Source organism: Arachis stenosperma, chromosome 2, assembly GCF_014773155.1.
Source record: "Arachis stenosperma cultivar V10309 chromosome 2, arast.V10309.gnm1.PFL2, whole genome shotgun sequence".
NCBI classification, from domain to species: Eukaryota; Viridiplantae; Streptophyta; class Magnoliopsida; order Fabales; family Fabaceae; genus Arachis; species Arachis stenosperma.
In genome coordinates this window covers 106,157,581-106,175,941 of record NC_080378.1, presented here as the reverse complement: position 1 = coordinate 106,175,941, position 18,361 = coordinate 106,157,581, and the positions used below count along the sequence as shown (strand labels likewise).

The 18,361-nt window shown below is 28.7% G+C and overlaps 2 protein-coding genes across 2 annotated transcripts; one reads left to right on the top strand and one right to left on the bottom strand.

Annotated features, from left to right (window-relative positions):
* Positions 1-4,938: 4,938 nt before the first annotated feature.
* LOC130963390 (putative expansin-B2) lies at positions 4,939-7,512 on the bottom strand. Its single transcript, XM_057889513.1, has 4 exons — positions 7,335-7,512; positions 6,551-6,663; positions 5,681-5,862; positions 4,939-5,275 (listed from the first exon to the last, which is right to left on the bottom strand). The coding sequence occupies exons 1-4, from the start codon at positions 7,510-7,512 to the stop codon at positions 4,939-4,941; spliced, it is 810 nt and encodes a 269-aa protein (XP_057745496.1).
* Positions 7,513-13,137: 5,625 nt separating this feature from the next.
* LOC130963389 (uncharacterized) lies at positions 13,138-14,441 on the top strand. The gene is made up of 3 exons (XM_057889512.1): positions 13,138-13,289; positions 13,401-13,482; positions 14,064-14,441. Exons 1-3 carry the CDS (start codon positions 13,138-13,140, stop codon positions 14,439-14,441), a joined length of 612 nt encoding a protein of 203 aa, XP_057745495.1.
* Positions 14,442-18,361: the final 3,920 nt, after the last annotated feature.

The window sequence follows — 18,361 nt, the reverse complement described above, 5'->3', positions numbered from 1 at the left end:
TATATAGAATAATATAAATAGAACTAAAAAAAAAAAAGAGTGTTTTTATTAAATTAAGAACGCCCTGTGATCTTCAACCAATTCTGTGCTTCAATATAATTACCGGGGGTAAGGGCTATAGCTTGTTTCCAATATTCAGCGGCTTGATCAAACCAAGCCTCAGCAATTTCGGAATCTCCCTGTCGAATGGCCTGTTCTCCGCGGTCGGAATAGGTGAGTAAATTCCTTCCCTTAGAACCGTACTTGAGAGTTTCCTGCCTCATACGGCTCAGCAGTCAATTGTTCCATTTTTCTGGAATTAACCAAAAGAAAATGGAATGGGTTAACTACATGAGTTTCAAACTTGAATTTTGATTAAAAAAGGGTTTCATCTCTTTTTCTTTTTATTTTTATAGTTTTATCTTTTCTCCTACCTTCCGAAGAATAACACATCTACATTAACATTCTCTATCTAATATCTCTTTTTTATATTGTATTCTATTAGAATAGTTCTAATCTATATATATATAATCATTGATATATATTATATATATAAGAAAATTTCGAAATATTCGAAATAGAATTTCTATATTCATTCAATAATTTGAAATTTTCACATATTCAAAAATATTAATATATAATCAATATTACTATAAAATCATATCATATATAATAGAGAATATTATATAATTTCTAAGTTTTCATGTAAAAAAAAGTTTGAATTTCAATATCTATATCTTTTTTTATTTTTTTTTTATTTGCGCACCCAGTCCTTTATAATTCAAAGCCCTCTCTTGTGGCTTTTGTGGAAATATTATCCTTATCCTTGTCTTTGTTTATGTCTTGGATTGGAACAAATTACTAGAATTCTACCTCGTCTACGGATCAATCTACATTTTTCACAAATTTTACGAACAGAGGCCCGTATTTTCATATTTATCATTCCTTCAACTTAATCTCGGATCCATTTTAATGGAAGAAAATAAGGTTTCCTTCAATTTTTAACTTCTATTCTAATCGTACCCCTCAAAACCAATAATATTGAAGTTAAAAAAAAGTCTAATTAAAGAATTTATACTTGCATTTTTTATTTCTCTGTGGTAGAAATATATATAAAGAGTATGTTGAACCTTTTCAGAAATATAGCCTAGACTGATATTTTCATTATTTAAAATTGAAAATAAATGAACCAACCCCGAACATACCCCACAGGGGAAATTGATTCAGCAATATTGAATTAAACCCTCATGAATCCGTTTCTTTATAACAATTCCTGTTAAACCCATTTCACGCATTCATTAAGGTATGAGGAGTGATATGAGAGACTTGTGTTTTGTTTTATCTCTCTTTACTTTTTTACAAAAATTGATAGAATTTTTTCTATAATTCGGATATCAGAAAGATTACCATATATAACATAAAACTTCTCCGCCGATTCGTTCTAATCGAGCCTCTCGATCTGTCATTATACCTCTCGAAGTAGAAATAATGACAATTCCCATCCCCCCTAAAATTCTTGGAATTTGTTGATAATTAGAATAGATTCGTAGACCAGGAGTACTGATCCGTTTTAAATTCAAACGCGTTTTAGATGATCCTTTTCTATTTCTTCTATATGGTAGAGTTAAAACTAAAAAAAGATTTCCCCCTTCCCTATGTTTTCTCACGTTTTCAATAAAACCCTCTCGTAAAAGCATTTTAGCAATCGCCCGGGAATTGAGACAGTTAAATTTCACTAAAATAGTTTCATTAGCACCTGAGGTATTATAAGAAAAAACATTTTATTATTTAATGAAAATGAAATAGATAAATTAATAAATTATGTCTTACACATATATCTAATTATTAAAAAAATTGGATTTCGTTTTTTATTTTTTTAATATATATTATTCTTTTTGAATAAAAAAAAGTATAAAAATAAATATAGAAATATAAAAAGAAATATATAAATAAGATATTATATAGATATCTTTCTATTAAAGATATATAAATATACTAGATATCTTTCTTTAATTTTAACTAAAATATTTTCAAATTATATTACTCTAATATATATTAGAAAATATAGAACACGGAGCATGCTGATTATATCAAAAGTAAGTAAAGGGTAACATTTATTTTTCTATGGGTAAGGACACCATCGCCGACATAATAACCTCTATACGAAATGCTGACATGAATGGAAGAGGAACGGTTCTAATACCATGTACTAACATTACTGAAAACATTGCTAAAATGCTTTTACGAGAGGGTTTTATTGAAAACGTGAGAAAACATAGGGAAGGGGGAAATCTTTTTTTAGTTTTAACTCTACCATATAGAAGAAATAGAAAAGGATCATCTAAAACGCGTTTGAATTTAAAACGGATCAGTACTCCTGGTCTACGAATCTATTCTAATTATCAACAAATTCCAAGAATTTTAGGGGGGATGGGAATTGTCATTATTTCTACTTCGAGAGGTATAATGACAGATCGAGAGGCTCGATTAGAACGAATCGGCGGAGAAGTTTTATGTTATATATGGTAATCTTTCTGATATCCGAATTATAGAAAAAATTCTATCAATTTTTGTAAAAAAGTAAAGAGAGATAAAACAAAACACAAGTCTCTCATATCACTCCTCATACCTTAATGAATGCGTGAAATGGGTTTAACAGGAATTGTTATAAAGAAACGGATTCATGAGGGTTTAATTCAATATTGCTGAATCAATTTCCCCTGTGGGGTATGTTCGGGGTTGGTTCATTTATTTTCAATTTTAAATAATGAAAATATCAGTCTAGGCTATATTTCTGAAAAGGTTCAACATACTCTTTATATATATTTCTACCACAGAGAAATAAAAAATGCAAGTATAAATTCTTTAATTAGACTTTTTTTTAACTTCAATATTATTGGTTTTGAGGGGTACGATTAGAATAGAAGTTAAAAATTGAAGGAAACCTTATTTTCTTCCATTAAAATGGATCCGAGATTAAGTTGAAGGAATGATAAATATGAAAATACGGGCCTCTGTTCGTAAAATTTGTGAAAAATGTAGATTGATCCGTAGACGAGGTAGAATTCTAGTAATTTGTTCCAATCCAAGACATAAACAAAGACAAGGATAAGGATAATATTTCCACAAAAGCCACAAGAGAGGGCTTTGAATTATAAAGGACTGGGTGCGCAAATAAAAAAAAAATAAAAAAAGATATAGATATTGAAATTCAAACTTTTTTTTACATAAAAACTTAGAAATTATATAATATTCTCTATTATATATGATATGATTTTATATTTTAATTAATATTAATTACTCGGATAGATAGATAGATAGATAAAAATATCGAAAAAGTAAATAGAAAAAATATTAGAAATTTCTCTTTCTCTTACCGTGATCTACAAAAAAGTAGACTTTGGAGTTTTTTTTAACTGAAAGAAAGGAAAATAGAACAAAAACGACACTAAAAGAAAAAATCTTGAAATAAGATTCAAATAGAAAAGTAATAAAAAATAGAAAGTACTAAATAAGCCAGTTTCCTAGACATAAAAATTAGAAGAATTTTGAAAACATTTTTTTTATTTTTTCAATTTCACAAAAATATTCTTTGAATATTATTCTTTGATCAAAGGAACGGAGTGTGCCCGGGCTCCGCTGGTAGCGCGAACGAGAAGACCAAATCAGATTATAGAGCAAGATTTAATAAGTACTAGTCAACAAATTGGAGTTCATTTATCAACAGATTTTTTTCTTCCATTTGAACTAATTTCAATAATTCTCTTAGCTGCTTTGATAGGTGCAATTGTCGTGGCTCGCCAGTAAGAAATTTTTTTAACTTGCAAAAAAAAAAAAGAATTCTTTTTTTTTCCTATTGAGGCGGTCCCAGAATTCCAGCCCGCTCCGCCTAACGGCGGGTTGGCGGGCAGGCGGGCTAAGCCCGCCAAATATCCTTTTTTTTTTTACTTTTAACTATTAAATAATATATATAAAGACATAAAAAAATTTCTTTTATTTTTTACTTTTAACTATTATAATTTCTAAAAATATAAACAAATTATAATTTTTATATTCACAAACATTGGTCTTTGTAATTATAAATATCTAATAAACATAATTATAAACTAAGTTTTCATCCAAAACATAATTATAAATATTGTTCCCAAAGCAAAATAAACATAATCTAAAACATAATTATAAATATTGTCTCTAAAACAAAATAAACATAATCCAAAACACTCAATTTTCATCTTCATTCTCTTGTAAGTTGGGTTGGGAGAAGTTGGATTTTGGTAAAAAAAATTGTAAAAATACCCCCTCGCTAAAAAATACTAAGCCCGACGGAGAAGCCCGCCCCGCCCCGCCAAAGCCCGCCAAAGCTCGCGGTTTAAGCGGTGCGGGTTAAGCGGGCTTTTGCTATTTGGCGGTCCCAATTTTCCAGCCCAGCCCGCCTTTTTTGGCGGGTTACGCGGGCCGGCCCGACGGATTTAGGCCCGTTTGCCACCCCTAGCCGTAGTTGACTAAAAAATAGGCTATTTTTTTTTTCGTTGGGACATATTGGCTATTTTTTTTCGTTGGGACCTAGTAGTCTAACTTTTAAATGGACAAGAGTAAGATTACATATTTATTCTTTAATTTTTTAAATTAATTATTTTTCTCATATGATAATATGTAATTAGATATTATTTATAAATTTAAATATGTATACAAATTAAACTCCATCAATTTTCATGATCAGTTGATCAAATATATATATATTTTGGATTATATTATGTGTGTACTAAAATTAACTATCAAAATCAGTTATTGGTATAAAATATATGTTGAATATAAATATATATTAAAAATATCTTAAATCACATATGTATTTATACACAAATATATTGATAAGTGATTTTAGTGGTTGATTTTAGCGTATGAATAATATTTTAATTTTTTCTCATATCTTTATTTTGATTTCACATAAGAGTGATAGATCTAATTATTGAAGTTTATGGCTGATCGAATAACTTGGCCAGGTTGCCAACCAGCAGGGATAACATTGTTAGCTTCAATGGTCTTGCTGGAGCCATTGGCAGAAGTCTCAGTGAGCTTAAGAGAAAATGGAGGTTGCATTAAAGAACCAAGGTTGAGAACCCATCTTGCACCCCATAAACGTTTCATTGGAATCCATGAATCTTGATTTGCTTGCTTCAATTTTACATCCACAAGATTTCCTTCCCCGTTTTCATATTCAATTTCGGTTGCAAAGTAGTATTGGTTTGCCCCATTATCTATGGTGAATACTATTGGCTGCCCAAATGAGCATGAAACCCTGAAAAAGACATTAAATAAATTTAGAGTTAAATGCTTATTACTCTGATATAAAGATAGGATACCGCATATGATAAAAATAAATCTATACTAAATATATATATATAATCATTTACGTATGTTTTATCTGATGGTTTAAATTTTTAGAATAAATACAATTTTATTATAATATGTACTTGTTTAAATATTAAATTGATAAAAAAATTCTTTTGTAATAAATTTTTTATTTTTTAATATATTTAAAAAATTTTAATAATAAAAATAAAAATATTATAAAAAACAAAAACATCTTTTTTTTAAATTATAATTTATATTTTAAAAGATTTTTTTTAATATTTTTTACATAATAAATAAATATTTTTATATTATTATACTCAAATATAACTAAAAAACAAGTGCGGTATACCTTTGATATTGAAGGTTTATGCGTCCAGCATTGCGAAGATTATCTTGCTGCCCTGGTTTTGCCAATGAACCAAAAGCAAAGCCACTGAGATCGAAATGAGTGGCTGGACATCCAGGGCATTGATCTGATATCATCACTGTCACTGTTTCACCAGAGCATGCTTCATTTTCTGTGCATTTCACCTATAATTTTATGATGACCAATAATAATAATAATAATCATATTACTATGTTAGATTTTCCATAAGTAACTTGAATAATGATTAGAATAATTATTATGCTTATTGAGATATCTTAAGATAAGTAAGCAGTTGATATTTTACCAGCTATTTAATAGATGATTTAATAAAAAAACCCTTTAATTTTAAAGAAATAAAAATTGTTTTACATATGTTAGATTGAACATATAATAATTATAGCTTATATATTTTTAAAAATTATCTAAATTAAAGTTCAAACATGCTAAATAGTGTAAAAATATATTTTTTATTTAAAAAATTTAACGGAAATACTTATGTGGCTATCAAACAAACACTTATCTTTCTTTTTTCTTTCCAAAACTGTGTAACTTTTTACTGGACAACATTTTTTTCGTAGATAAAAGACAACAAATTCAATTTAATAATTAAAAAAATAAAGACTTGAGTATTAAAATGAGATATGGCACATAGTCACCAAAAAATTTCTAAAAAAGTCACAAAAAAATATGATATGGAACATTAAAACCTAGGACTAATACAATAAATATCAAACCAATTAAATTATGAGATTTTGAATGTACAAGAATCTTCCCTGCATGATTATTATATGCATAATTTTTTTTTGACAAGATTATATGCATAAATTAAAGTAAATCAATGGCTGCATGCACCTCATAACAAGCGCCACATCCTTCGCCATTGTTGAAAATATTAGGGCCACCAGCTGATACCAATTTAGAGAGTGGAGGATTCCCCACACTACTACCATATCCACAAGCACCACCTATATATCACACAGACACATACACAAGATTAATTAATATATAGCAAATTAATCTCTAAATTAATAGACATAAACAAATTAAATTTGATTCATCCTTTGAAATAATATCTATCTATGTTTTTATAGTTGAGTTAAACGCACTCAATTTTAGTGTAGTATTAGAATTAAAATTTAACTAGTATATAGGTTTAATTTCTTTGTTAATGTCTATATATAATTTTACTAAATTTATAATTAAATATATATATATTTAATTATATTTTTAAATTATTTTTAATTTTATAATTAAATTATTTTTATGTTAAAAATATTTAAATTAATAAAATATTTTTCTGAAAAATATGTAGTTAAAGATTTAATTAGATTCTTAATTATATATACTTTTAATTTGTGAAAAAATATTTTATAAATTTTAATATTTTTTACACTAATAAAGACCTAATTATAAAATTAAAAGTAGTATATAGAAATTTAACTGAATAAAAAAATATAAAAGCCTAATTTTGGTAAAATTTTAGAAAACAAAATAATTAAATAAAAAATATATTACAAATTTTATATTTTTTAAAATATAGTATTTAAATAGTCTATAAATATGAAATATTTCTCATATTTTAAACTAACTTTTGAAATCAAATTAAAAGAACCAAATAAAAAAAAAGGGCACTTACCATCTGTTCCAGCGCCATCTGGCGGTCCATACCATGTAGCTGATGCTGGTTGCCATTGTTCTGCATTTGCATCAACTTTGGAAGAATTATAGAACGATAGTTTGGGGTTGAAGCAATAACAAGTGCATATTAAGAGCATACAGTAAAGGACTACAACATTAAACGTGTGAACCTTCATGATGATGATATATGGGATTATATTCGGACTTTCAATTATTTTTGTGTCTTTCCATCCACCATTTGCTTGCTAACAGTGGCATTTATAACAATATAATATTTTCATTTATGGTAATAATATTCTTTTCGTATACCCAGATCAGAGAGTTTGATTTTTTTTTTTGTAATTTTTATCTAAATAAATTAATTAATTCTAATAATATGAAGTATATAGTCCGTGATCACTGATCAGTAATTTATGAATTAATTAAATCTAATATAAAGTAGATAGTCCGTGACTAATGATTTATAATTTATTTATCTAAAAATAACATTCTAGCTAGGAGAAAAAATTATATATTAAGACCCAACTTTTTTCGTCAACCAGTATTCATACTATTCAAACAATTTTGTCTTTTTCTCTTATATATCCATCCCTCTTTCTCCATTCATAATTTCATATACGCTACCTTGTTTTATATATATAGCATGTTTGAATTCATTGTGATTGGAAAAAAAAAATTCCCTAAGTAATTCGATACTGGAATCCATGATAATTTTTTTCTTTTTTTTTTTTCCCTCTCATTTAATTTTAGCGCTACCAGCCATAATTCTTTCATTTTGACCATTTTGAGAAACTTGAATTCTATTCGGAGATAATATCCATTTTGAGTAATTGAAAGCTAAGGACAAGTTGATTGGTTTCGCAAATTAATGGAAGATGATTATTCTTTTAATCTTTTTCAATCCATTAAATGACAACATTATTCTATATTAGGATTCTTTAGGATGAATAAGTAGGAAAGGATTTTGTTTTGAGAATATAAACTTATAAAGAATAAAGATATTGTTCTAATATTATTTTATTTTGGTTTGGTTGAAACTTTGCTATTTTGCCTTTCGGAGAGACCTTTATCCATTATTTTGGCATTTTTCCATTGGCAGCCTCTTATTATACAGATTTTATGTTCAAATAAAAATTTCAACTAATAATGGAAATAATTTATGGCGTTATCTTATATTATTTTATTTTTGTTTGGTTGAAACTTTGTTATTTTGAATATTGGTAAAAAGATTACTCTACTTCACAATCGGATATAGGTTATGAAGTAGGAAGATTGGGTTAGTTTTCAGACTACGCTATTGACAAGCATTTTGAAACTGCTATAAAAGTGCTAAGATATTTGAAAACAGATCCTGCACTGGGCTTAATGTTGAAAATAGATCTTTTCATTTTTTTTTTAACATTTGAAAGAATAAAATATGATCTCTTACCTTCAATTTTATAAGTGAGACAAAAAATAAATAGAAGAAAGAATAATAAAGATGAGATTAAACATTTGACACCATCCAATTTTTTTCCACTAGAGAGGATCCACTTCTCTTAATGTTTTCATCTCAGATAGATTTGGAGTCATGTGGTTTTCGAACAGCGATAGAGACTAGAGAGCATACTTAGAGACAAGAAAATCAAAATCTGGGTATTGTTTCTTCATAGAAACATCAATCGTATCATGAAAAAATAAGAAGAAAAACACAATAGCAGTTTTATCATGTGAGATAGAATATAGAGCTCTATCTATAACAACTCGTGAAGTACAGTGAATTATATACATTTTGAAAGATTTGCATATCAAATTAGAGAAATCAATTGTTATTTACTGCGACAACCAATCAGCCTTGCATATTAAAGCAAATTATGTGTTGCACGAAAGGATGAAACACATAGAAATAGATTGCCATATTATTAGAGATAAATGGCAAGAACAATTGATAAAACTATTACCAGTTTCTATAACAAATCAAATAGCTAAAATATTGACTAAAGCACTAGCTCCTAACATATTTCAAAAATGTCATAACAACCTCAGGATGTTAAGTGCAAATGATTCTGGCTTGAGAGAGTCTGTTACTTGAGTTGTTATATCAGTTAGTTATACATATAGAATAGTTAGTTTAATGGTTGACTTTACATAATTAATGTGTAGAAGATTTTATTAATTAGTTAATTAGTTAGCTTGTTGACTATGTAGTTAGTTTGGCAGCTAAGGTGCATCTTCTATGTATAAGATAAAAAATCACTACGCCAGGAACGGAGCATAGAGGCAGAGAATTGGCGGCATTTCACCTTGTCACCGCAAAGCAGTGGTGCGGAAGAAGGCTCTCTTCGTGTGCCGCCACAACAGCGGTGATTGCCTAGTAAAACGCTGCTAGGTATGTAAGGATCTGCTAACTTAATTTCTGTTTTACCCTTTTTAATTTATTCTATAAATTCTAATTGATTCTTCTCCAAATTAAGCAGAACCCCGCGAAGAGTCCTTGGAAGCGCGCGAACACTGCCGTCGCTGCTCCACTGCGCCGTTGCTGTCGATTTTGGGTCCTCTGGCCGCCGTCGAGCATTTGCTTCAGCCACAGTTCCGGAAACCCATACTCCCTTGTCCAGGGTGTGCGAAATTCCTAAGATCTGCAACACCCTGCACCTATGTCTGGGTTGTGGAGTCGCGCAGCTCCCATACATGCTTCTCCCACTGGCGTCGAAGTCTCCCATCACCTTGGTCGTTCACGAAACTGTTGAGCCACCCTCCACCGTTCGCCATCCTGAGCTATCGCTGCCTCTCCCTGTCCCTGGTTAGTTTTAACACTTTGAGCTTCCCTTCGTATTTTCACTCTTGGTTCGGAATTTTGAACAAGAATTTGTCTATATCTTTTATTAATTGGGGTTAACTGCTGCTGTTTAGGGTTAGGGATTTGATTCATGTGACTTGGTCCCATATGAGCAAGCTCAGCTGGCTAATCATTATTCTGCTTCTGTCATAATTTTAACCAATTGAACACGTGAGTGTTGATTGGCTAGATAGCTAATTGAGTTAGATTGATTAGCATATTGTAATTCTATCTTTTAAGAGACAATGCTAATTAGAGTATACGTAAATCTGTGTTTGATCAGCAAGAACGAATTGCTCTGTTATTTTGTTTCTCTTAAGTAATGAGACTAGATTGTAGAGAATTAATCTCGTCTATCTCCCCCCTTGAGTCACTCTCTTATTTTGTAAATAGCTCGAGTACTTTTTACATAGTGTGATGAGTGTAGAGCTGAGAAACAGGGTTGACTGGTTTGAGTGATATAAAGAGCATGTTGTTCTCATTCAATTGAATTAATCTTTAAAGATACTGTAATTTTTGTTCCTCCCATTTTTATTATGATCGATCATCCATCTTTCCCTTCTCTCTTAAACCGGCCTTAGTTAGTAGACTTTGAAGGACAATCATGTGAGTTGAAATGAATCAAGCAAGCTTTAGTACGAGTTAAAAGAAAACAACATTATCCTTTAAACCCATACTGAACCCCCTCCGCACGCATGTTCTGTTTAAAGTGAAGACTCTTAGACTAATCTAGTTACAAGTTTTTGGATGAATCCTAATAAATAGAGGCATAGTGGTTGTCATCATTTACTCCTTTTCGGTCTCTTCTACACGTGATCTCTACTTTTAAGTTTACCAGTTAACCCTTTAAATTAATTGTTCTTCTTAGATGAGTCATAAACATTAAACAAGCCTTAAACAATCCAGGCTGCCCCTAACAATACCATAATTCACCAAGCTAAAATCTCTCGAGATGATCACCTAACCAAGGTTTCGATTCAATTCTTCCAACTAAAGAAAACTTGTGTTGAGAGTGTTACTTGTTTTATACATAGGTTAGATAACGTAATTAAACTAGACCAGATTAATAGGACTACAAGGTGAGAATAATGCACACTATGGATTAAAAGATACAAGCATTTGGCTTCTGGACATTATAAAAGAAAAATGTTGATTTCCAATATGCTTTTTGTGTGCTACTAACATCTATGTTCTGCTTCTAAGATTTGAAATTTGAAGCCACTATACAGCACTCTATAGAGAGTTTTGGAAACTGAAATTACGTTGTTTTAATGCAGATTTATCTGCAACTGACAGTGTGTAGAGGCTTATCAACAAACCCGATTCTGTTGCAGGAAGCGACTTCGTTTGGTGTCGATTGCTAAGTATTATGCACGAAAATTGTCAAAGGGTATTTTTGTTTACGCTGTTGATAATAATTGCAAAATTATTTGCAGCAGAGAAACTTCTAGAGCACACTCCAAACAATGTTATTTTTCTTTCAAAGATCTTATTATATATGAATATGATGATCTTGATTTATTATTCTTGTATTATTTCTTGTTAGCCTTTGTGAGTAGTAGAATTGATCATTCTGTAGTAAGGAAAAGGAAAATAGTAAGAAGGAATTGAGATTGATATAAACTATAATACTATTAAAGTGTTATAAATAATATACAACATTGGCTATTGCTCAACACTACAACTTGGCTATAGTTTCAGTTGTATCAAACTATTATAATCAATATTCTGGTGATTTTTTGTATTGTTGGATAATTGATAATATAGTATATTGTGAATTATTGGGTTGACGACCTAGATTTTAGATTCATTATCAGCACCAGTTTTTAAAAGAATACATTACTTGATAGGGACGTTAAATGGGAAGGGTGGGAGTTAAAAAGGCTAAAATTCTATAATGCTTTAAGGATAAAGGATGAAGGGTATATAGAGAATACATATCTAATGAAGCCATTTTTTATAAGAACTAGGACTTTGTAAAATTGACTCTTCCAAGTGACCATTGAATGTTGGTAATTTTATTTTTCATATGCTGTGTTGCTGGTTCGTTAATTGTGCTTTAGACCCTGGTATTTTGTTAAACCATTTTTGTTAGAAAAGGTTAACATTTTATTTCAGCGAAATTTTGATCTGACAACTTTGATCCATCCAAATAGCTTTGATGGAACAATTTTAATTCTGCTTGCTTAGTTGAATCTTTTTGAAGCATGTATATGTCATTGTACAATTTTAATTTCTCCTTGCTGTTTAGTTCCTGAGATGGCTGCATTATTACAGTATTTGATTTATTGTCTCTGATTCATTAATTTTGTGAAAGCTCATTGATTACACTTTCTGTATGTTGTGAACCTAGTCATATTTCATGTTTTGCAGCATTCATGCATGTTAGAAAATGGTACAGAATATAGAAGTTGCATTTGTATTATCCGCTATGTGAAATTAGAAAATAATACTTAATTAATTCGTGTAGGTAGCTAGCTTGGCTGGATCATGTATTTATTATTAGTAGAGAAATTGTTGTACAGAAGAGAGGAAAGTTAATGTTTTTACAAGTATGAATAATAATGGGTATATAATATACTTTGCGTGTCCTATTTAATTCAACATTTATTTAAATGATTTCAATTTCTATGCATGATGAAAGATTGTGAGGGAGACTATGAAACAGCCTAACGGTAGAAAGATCGTGCTCAAGTTCAACAATGCAAAGCAAGCAATTGAAAACGAAGCTGGACTGTTGAGTGACCTACTTGGTCTGCTAAGATCTGACTTTGAAAATTTTTTTATCTGTGAGAAAAGTTAGCGTAAGATTACCACTAAGGACAAAGTTTATAACGAATGTGTCAAGGTAAAAGTTTATATCCCCTTTGAAATAAATCTGCTTATTTTTACAATTTTTGACAAATTGTTATTATCTGTATAGCAAATTTTTCACTTTGGTGAAGATAGCGAAGGAACTATCAAAAAAAATATTTTGAAAAGTATGAGAAAGTCTTGGAAGGAGACAAGGCTGAGGTTGTATAATACTTCGAGCCAACGTTCACGACTGAACAAAATATTGAGAATCGTCCGCCGGGAATCGATCGAGAGCATTGGAGATGGTTCCTTGACTATCGCGCCAAAGTTGAGACAAAGGTAATCTAGTATATCATTAGTACACAACAATACAATTTATGTTGCATTGAGTCTTTTTAAATCAGTTTTTAATAGCCCTTTGTTTCTACTGGACCAATAGGAGAAGTGCAGGAAAAATGCGAAGAATCGATCAAAACAACTATATACTCACACTGGCGGTTCGAAAAGTTTTGCACGGCGGATGGAAGAAGAGGTACTTTACTTTTTTTATTCACTCTTTGGGCTATTCCTGTGACTTAAGATTGCCTTGATTGTGTTGAATACGGTAATTGCATAAAATTTGTTGATACAGTCGGAACAACAAGGGAGAATAGTCGGTAGAGGAGAGTTATGGATCACAATGCACAAAAAAAAAGACGGCTCCTATATGAATGATGAAGCAAGAGCAATTGGTATAAGTACTACTACTTATAATTGATCGATAAAGTTATGACCTCAAATAGGGTAATAGTCTACTTTTCTTTGTTATTTTGTTTTTTTACCTCTTTGATGAATGGTTTACTCCCCTATGTCAAAATGGACCAAGAGACCTTTACAATTTCTAATTCAGCTTGCTTTAATTATCATTGCAAATTTACCTGTTATGTTTCTAGACTTTTTTGAACTTTGATATAATTTAAAAACAGTTGGGGTAGAATTTGAATGATTGAGTTTCATTTATCCCTTACAGCTAGTTATAGTGGTTGGCATCCTATGTTGTTATCTTTTGGTGTGTTCTTGACATAAGATGGACCCATCAACAAAATTATTGTATTTGCAAATTTGTGTCTGTAGAAAAGAATTGAGGAGATTGAGCAACAGGATGAGTCATCTAGGGTGTTGTCTCAAAATGATTCCATTGCTCAGGTTTTCAGAAAAGAGAAACCGGGTAGAGTACGTGGTGTGGGTTTTGGACCGACTCCTAGTCAACTCTTTGGTCCAAATTCACATGCGTCTGGCAACGGAATCCAACTAGAGGAGACCCAAAGGAAGCTGCTTGAACTACAGGCAAAGCTGGAAGGCGAGAAGTTGAAGAGGAAGGCGATGGAGGATGAGGCAGCAGCAAAGAAGAAAAAGATGAAGGCGATGGATAGTGCTCTGATTTATCTGTTTCAACGGCAGGGTGAGGAGCTGCCACTAGACATCGCTGCAGGGATGAGTTTCGTGGAATGATAGAGTGAAAAATAGAATATTAGGATTAGAGATATTTTGCATCGAAGCAAACATTTTATTGAATTAGACTAAGCAACTCTTTGAAAGAGATTTTCTTTTGTTTGTATTTTGATGGATATATTATTTTGTTTTGCTTATATTCAATTTTGTTTTTGCTTCAAGTTTAGATTCTAAGGTTAAAAATTTTCACTCTTAAAATAATAAAAAATATAAAAAAATTAAAAAATAATTGAATAATATTTTAAACTAATTATGCGTGTTTTTTTTTTTTGAAAAACCCAAATTTTCTTTTTTTTTTAATTTCTCTTAAATTAGCGGTAATTTTAAACCACCTCTATTTAGATTTAAATATTAGAAAACCGTTACATCTGACGGCGGTTTAAAACTGCTGCTAATTAAAAAAAAAGGGCCGCCAATTCGCACGTCCCTTATAGTGAACACCTTAATTAATATAAGTATATAACTAACTTTTGTGCAATTTTGTAATGTGAAGCCCAAAGTGATAAAAATATGAATTGCACACTCTCTCCTGTTTGCTAAAAGATTTGTGAAGTTCATCTTTTTTCCCTCCCCTAAACGATCACCTTTTCAACAATATAACTCAATTACATCCACTAATAACACAAATACTGCGTGCATCCAAAAACCCTTTTGCTAATGAAAAACTTATAACCAAACCTATTAGTACATACCGTAACAGTCAATCGATCATCCATATTGCATTTATTCTAGCTTAATGTTTCACAAAAGAACTAAGCACATCAAAATCGATTGCTATAATGTTCGAGACAACTTCACAAAAAATATAATTCACTTAAAGCCTTTTTTAATTAAGATTCCTGATATAGAGGTGATAAATAAGATGAAGTCTATCGAATTGCAAAGACTTATTTAACTTGTAAAAAAAAATTTAAATTAAAACTATTAAAAAAAAAACCCGCCAAACACATCACAGTTGTCTACATCTTTAGCGGGCGGGCCAACTGGACCGATCTATATTTTTTTTTTCTAAAAAATACTAAAAAGTGCAAATATAACCCAATACAAAAATTAAAATAAACTAATCCTAAAAAGAAAAAAATCATCCTCTTCATCAGTTATTTTTTTTTCACAGAATTTGGATCCTCTAAAGTTTGAATTTCACTTTAGAGAGTAAAGTATGATCTCTCACCATTTATTTTATAGGTGGGGCCAAGAGTAAATATGAGAGAGAAACCATTCAATAGTAGAAGATCACACTTTACCCTCTAAAGTAAAAATTCAAAATTTAGAGGATCCACACATTCTCTATTCTCAAATCTCAATCTCTCACTCTATGGGACATGGTTTGAATATTGCTTGTTGCTCATAATAAGTTGAACTATGTCTTTGTAATCACTATGACTCATACACACTATATTCATTTCATTGATTCTCGCTATTTTTCTCTCTTTGTTCCTCTTAATTTGATATCACTCTCACTACCACTCCGTTCTTTCAACAATAATTGTTGTGAGTTTTTCATTATATATATACACTATTATATTTATGGAGTTATAATCCACTTTTTATATAAATTAGTGTATGTTTCCGTATCCTATATGGGATGATACATAAAATTATATAAAAAAATTTTATTAAAAAATTAAATAAAAATTATATATAGTAGTTATTATTATAAATATTTTATAATTTAAAAATATTAAAAATAATTAGTATTTGTTTCAATCAATTTGAATTGGTTGAATAGTCATTTTGTTTGTCCGTTTAAACAAATATTTGGAGTTTAAATCTCGTTTTGTGTGTATAACAATAATCCATTAGTTAATAGTAGATCTTTAATGAATAAAGCATCAATATGTGGTGGATTATTAGTCATCGACTTGTCGAGTTAGAAAATCCGTAGAAAAAAAATTGTATGTCTTTAAAATAGATTAATTTCTCATTAATAAAAATACTTATAGACTTTTGTCTTTGTTGAAATTTACCTGAGATAATTTTATTTGTTAGTATCGTATTCATTTTTGAAGTCAAAGCAATATGATCAACATTATTAGTTATTGAAACTTCACATTTTATGAAATAATTTTTAAATTTTTTAATTTATAAACTTATGTCATTACAAAAGTTATTAGATGGATTAATATTTCTTGATAAGATGATGTACCGAAACACCATCGTTAAGTATTAATAAGTGTGAAGAGAAACCAATAACAACTTTTGTTATTCAATATATAATTTATTCTATTGAAAAATAAATTAATATTTCTTGAACTGGTAAATACATTTTCTTCTAATTTCTTATACCATTTTATTTGACAATATTTACCGTTAAAAAATAGCAAATGACCATACTATCCTACAATATATATGATGTACAAAATAATTTCTTATCTTAAAATTAATTATAGTTAGTGAGATAAAATTTAAAATATTTTTATTTTCTTACTCAAATCTAAATTTAAATTTAGAATTGATTAACAACTCATCTTTTTTTATTTCAATAACAAAAATAAAATTAGTTAAATACAAAATATTTAGCATTTAATCATTTCAATCATTTAAATTTTAGTTACTAAAAATTGGATTAAAAATTAATTATAAACTTAATAATCGATAATATATATTATATTAGTACATAAATAATAATATCTAATGTATAAATTATTATTTTTTTACAGAACTAGTGTATAATATATTGAGAATTGATTTATTATCCAAAATTTTTTCATAAATTTTGTAATATGTGAAAATAATGATCTTATTTTTTAATTATTTAAAAAATTATAAAAAATTATTCATAATTTTTTAATTATGTAATTAAATTAATTAATAACCTTTATTATTGTTTTTATACTAAAAAGTATCAATTTATACTATTTAGGATTAAGTAAGATTTTAGTCCCTAAGGTAGGGACTGAAAATTTATTTCGTCTCCAGCCTATTTTTTGCTACAAAATAGTTCCAAAGGTTTAACTAAGTTTTAAAATCGTCCTCTTTACCAACTTTTTATTTTTATTCCAAAAATACCCTTAACTAAAAAAATAAAAAAGAGGGTAAAGTACTAAATTGGTCCTTATGTTTGGGTGTAGTTCTGTTTTGATCCTTAAGGTTTAAAGTGTCATATTTGAATCCAAAAAAGTTTCATTTAGCATCAATTTAGTTCCACAGTGAAGTCAAAGTTAAATAATTAACAGAATGTCTTACATAACAACAGTACAAGAACAAAATCGATAATCTGAAGAACAAGTACACGCTCCAGAGGCACAAAATCAACCGTTGATGCATCAATACATTTATTTATCATTCTCTTTAGTTCTATAGAAAATATTTTATTTATATTATAAAAAAAAATAAATGTATTGATGCATTCACGGTTAATTTTGTGAAATAATATATATATAACAATAACTAATATCATATATTATAACTTGTGAAATAATAATATTTTGAGAAATAATGTATAAATAACTTAAATATTGATAAGTCTAAAAAATTTAAAAAAATAAAAATATAAAAAAATTGCATGTTGATCCATAATATTTTTTTTAAATTTGTTCATAGTTTACAATTAAAAATATAAAAATTACATGTATGTCATTTATCTTATATATTTTTTATTTTATAAGACTTATAATTTCTTTTATTGGTGATGTTATTGGTTATAGAAAAATGTTTACTTTTAAATAAACTTATAAAAAAATTAAAAACAAAATTGGTTACAATTTTTTTGATAATTTATTTAATTTTTATTTTAAATTAAAATTAAATTATATATTTAATTTATATTTTCTTGTTTATTCTAAGGATTATATATAATAGATAATATATTTAAGTATATTTTGAAAAAAACAATTGAATTTTATATAATTGAATTTTCACATAATTTTATAAATAATATATTTAAATTTAAATTTTTATATATTAATTTATTTTTGTTA